Source organism: Arachis hypogaea, chromosome 3 (assembly GCF_003086295.3).
Source record: "Arachis hypogaea cultivar Tifrunner chromosome 3, arahy.Tifrunner.gnm2.J5K5, whole genome shotgun sequence".
NCBI classification, from domain to species: domain Eukaryota; kingdom Viridiplantae; phylum Streptophyta; class Magnoliopsida; order Fabales; family Fabaceae; genus Arachis; species Arachis hypogaea.
The window spans coordinates 116,313,524-116,317,294 of NC_092038.1; the positions used below are offsets into that span (position 1 = coordinate 116,313,524).

The 3,771-nt window shown below is 30.8% G+C and overlaps 1 protein-coding gene across 4 annotated transcripts; it reads left to right on the forward strand.

Annotated features, from left to right (window-relative positions):
* Positions 1-371: 371 nt before the first annotated feature.
* Positions 372-3,570, forward strand: LOC112790994 (protein S-acyltransferase 18). 4 transcript variants are annotated; one of them, XM_025833645.3, is made up of 8 exons: positions 372-719; positions 1,224-1,331; positions 1,434-1,658; positions 1,902-1,970; positions 2,124-2,195; positions 2,327-2,455; positions 2,572-2,652; positions 3,366-3,570. In XM_025833645.3, the coding sequence occupies exons 3-8, from the start codon at positions 1,554-1,556 to the stop codon at positions 3,417-3,419; spliced, it is 510 nt and encodes a 169-aa protein (XP_025689430.1). In that variant the 5' UTR covers positions 372-719; positions 1,224-1,331; positions 1,434-1,553; the 3' UTR covers positions 3,420-3,570. The 4 variants fall into 4 exon arrangements, with proteins under 4 accessions (XP_025689430.1, XP_025689427.1, XP_072089394.1 ...); XM_025833642.3 differs by lacking the exon at positions 3,366-3,570 and having other exon boundaries at positions 2,572-3,154; XM_072233293.1 differs by lacking the exon at positions 1,224-1,331 and having other exon boundaries at positions 421-719.
* Positions 3,571-3,771: the final 201 nt, after the last annotated feature.

Genomic DNA, 3,771 nt, shown 5'->3' on the forward strand with positions numbered 1-3,771 from the left:
TTTTTAAAAATCTAAATATAAATAAATTGTGATTTTATCTTATTAAGTTTAAACTTTATAATTTTAAAAATTATTTTATTAGAAATAATTAAATAGATTTGGAGATAATGAAGAGTTAAATCATTTAAATTAAATAATTGGTATTTTGGATTTAAATTGTATTTTATAAAGTATAATTAATATATTTATTTTATAATTTAAATTAAAAATAATTATTCAAACTAAAAAATATATTAATAAATTATGTTCTTAAATATTTTTAATGAAGTACATTTAATTTTAAAATTATTATTCTATTATTTAATTTTATCAAAATATTTATTTTATCTATTTTTTTTATAAAAGCTTAACCCTAAATTCTCAAATAAAAAACCTTAATTTTCAATTACAAATCCTAACCCTAATCCCCCGTTCCCTTTTAACCTAACACACACAACACAGAAAACATAGAAAAGCGGAGAAATAGCTGCGCCAGGGGAAGGAAGAGAAGAGAAGGGGGAATGTCGCTGACGGAAAAGGGAACTGCTGCCGCCGTCACATGCCTTGCCATTGCCGTCGATTTCGCCAGGAGAAGATGCGTGGAGAGAAGAGCCGTGGGTTAGGCTAGAGATCGCTGAGGAGGAGAGAGCTGCCATCGCATCTGCTGCAGGCTCGCCATCATCGCCATCATGGAGTGCCAGGAGGCCGTCACCGGTGCGAGCTCACGGAGGGAGAGATGGGTACAAAATTCAATTTCCATGTCTTAGTTTTTTTTGTTCTTGTTTTAATGTTTCACATTTTTCTTAAGCCATTAATTTGTTATATGTTTTGTTTGCTTTTCTCAATGACCATAAACTTGTGTATAAGGCTGGATCTACTTTTTATGTTGGTTGTCATTGTTGTTTTTTCTTCTTCTATTTGTACTGAGATATTGATTAGCACAAACCCTTGTTGGTTCTTTGTGAAAGGCCTCTTATGAGATTAGAAAACTTGGCACCCTTTCTTTTTCCAGCTGAGTTAATGTTAGAAACCATTGAAAAAATAGGGAGTAGATTAGGTGATTAGGAGAAAGAAAATAAGTTGTTGCATTTGGTTTTCCAATATGTGAAATTGTAGTTCAAATTCCATCTATGTTTGAAATAATATCAATGGTGGTATCTAGTGGATGTGGATCAAGTTGAGTAGTGTAATTTCCCCCCATTCATTGCATATATTGAACGTCTTTCTTTTATCTTGGGGTTTAGAATTAGGAGAATTGCAATCAGATAAAAATAAAGCTTCTACAGAGAAAAAAAATAAAAGAAGACTCAAAACACCTTCCCAGGTTATGGCGTTGGATAAATTTTATAACGGTACGAGTTCTTTTAATTTTTAATTGTCTGTGAATGTTAATGCATCTTTCTATTGACTAATTTAGTAATTTTTGAGGAATTGCTTTTTACCTTTGTTTCCAGAGCACAAATATCCCACGGAGAAAATGAAACAAGATCTTGCTAAGGAGTTAGGGTTGACTGAGAAGCAAATTTCTGGATGGTTTTGCCACAGAAGGTTAAAAGATAAAAGGTTGTTGAAAGATGAAGCCTCTGCTCCCATTCCCTCTTGTCATGAAAGATGATGATGCCATTTTCCCAAATCTCAATGAAGATGACATTTCATTTTGTGCTCTTTGTGATTTTGAGGTTAGATCTTAGTTGCATACTATGTGCTTACCATTTAATCACAAGTGAGTGCTCTTTTCGGTCCCTGATCATTTATCTAAATCCCTAACCATTCAAGTAATTGGTCTAAGTGGTCCTTGATACATAGCAGGTTAGACTAATTATCGGTTAGAATCTCAGTTGTCCTTCAAGCAAGTCAAAAAATGGTATTTACTCTTTAATCATTAATATTTTTTATAACTTCTATGCTATTGTATGAATCAGGTGAAAAAGCATAGTAAGCACTGCAGGACGTGCAATCGATGCATCGAAGGATTTGATCACCATTGCAAGGTGTGTAATAAATGAATTTTTGTGTTGAAGTAAAATCTGGAGTTGTAAATAAAACTGCTATTATTAGACTAGCTAGTCTTTATGTGTTGGAATTTTTCAATTCTCTTTACTTTGTTAATATTATTAAGATGTAGTGCTTATGGTGTGTTGCAGTGGTTGAATAACTATGTTGGAAAAAGGAACTACACAACATTCTTTCTTCTTATGATTTCTGTCTTATTAATGGTTTGTACTTAACTCTTCGCTCAGGATTTTACACTGTCTTTCAATTTCAGAACCAAAATTTAAAATAAAAAGGGTGTTTTAATTACATGAATTAATTATGTTCCAATATTATTGTCTTGTTACATGTATAGCTTATCATTGAAGGAGGGACCGCAATTGCTGTGTTTATCAGGTACTTTGCGGATAAAAGAGAAATAGTAAAAGAGCTTCATAGGAAGCTTCATGTAGCGTTTTCAAGAGAGGTTCTCGCCACCATATGTGTAATATAGTTAACTCAAATATTTTGGGAATTTCTATAGTATGTTGTGCCAAGCTTGAAAGTTGGATTTAACATTAATTTTGACTTGCATCGGACTTGCTGGAATGATAAATACAGGTGCTGCTTCTTTTGTTGACTACTTATATTTCAGCAGCACTAGGACATCTTTTCTTCTTTTATATGGTTCTGATACGAAAGGTAATAGTCTTTGCTTTTAAATTATCTTGTACTCCCTCTTTGAATATAAATGACTTTTAACATTGTAGCACAAGAATTAGGAAATCGTTAATTGACTCAATTATGGAAAATATATTTAGTATATGTTGGGAGTAGTGAAGGGAGCCTTAGAGCAACGGTTGTGTTGTTTCCAAGTCACCTCAGGTCATAGGTTCAAGCTGTAGAATCACCTATTGATGTAATTATTAGGTTAGGTTGCCTATACTGCACTTAGAGGTGCGCCTCTTCCCGGATCCTGCGTTAACGCGGCATACTTGTGCACCGGGATGTCTATATATATTGGAAGAAGTGATTTATCCTCTTAAGAGATCCTTCTAAACATTCTAGTAATGCCTAGTTGAAGGTACAAAATTGTTATGAAAAAGACAAGTATATTTGTTATGAAGATTTTGGTAAAAATTGTGTTTTGTAATGATTGTTTGACAATTGATACTTATGTAAATTTAATAAATTTGTTCACTAAGTTGTGATTGAATTGTGATTAGTTAGCCCAAGTTTATATATTAAATTGTTAATTCTTGATAATTTGCATATTTTATTGGCTAGTTTTGAACTCTGAGAATATATTCTTAAGGAATTAGTTAATTTAATTTCTAAGTTCTAAATTTTTATTCGGATAAAGATAGTGTTATATGTTATTTTTTAATTTTGGCTTTCATTGTTTATATTTGCAGGCGTACAAAATTAATGCTAACATACTAGACTTTATATTGACCGAAATATGCTAGCAGAATCAAGAATTATAAATTCGATATGATACAATTTTATGTTAGGAAAAAAGTTGTGTTTAGTTGAATTTATAGAAATTATTTTATTGTAAAAGAATTTTAATGACATGTAAGATATTTTAATTATCTATATTATTATATATCATATAAATGTTGAGTTAGTGAGATTAGAAAATAAATTGATATATCAATTATTTAATTAAATGTTTTAAAATCAACTTTCTATTTTTGTAACTAAGAATAAAAAATGTTACAAAAGTAAGTAGTATTTTGTAACAAAATATTATGACACAAAAATCTAAATTGTTATGAAAAAGATTTTAAAGGTAAAAAAGTGTTACCACTTTCGTAA

Excerpts from the sequence above, each read along its gene's own strand:
- LOC112790994 (XM_025833642.3), top strand. The coding sequence starts at position 1,554 with ATGAAGCCTCTGCTCCCATTCCCTCTTGTCATGAAAGATGATGATGCC. Across the intron at positions 1,971-2,123 it reads GATTTGATCACCATTGCAAG|TGGTTGAATAACTATGTTGG; the intron begins GTGTGTAATAAA and ends GGTGTGTTGCAG. Across the intron at positions 2,196-2,326 it reads TGATTTCTGTCTTATTAATG|CTTATCATTGAAGGAGGGAC; the intron begins GTTTGTACTTAA and ends TTACATGTATAG.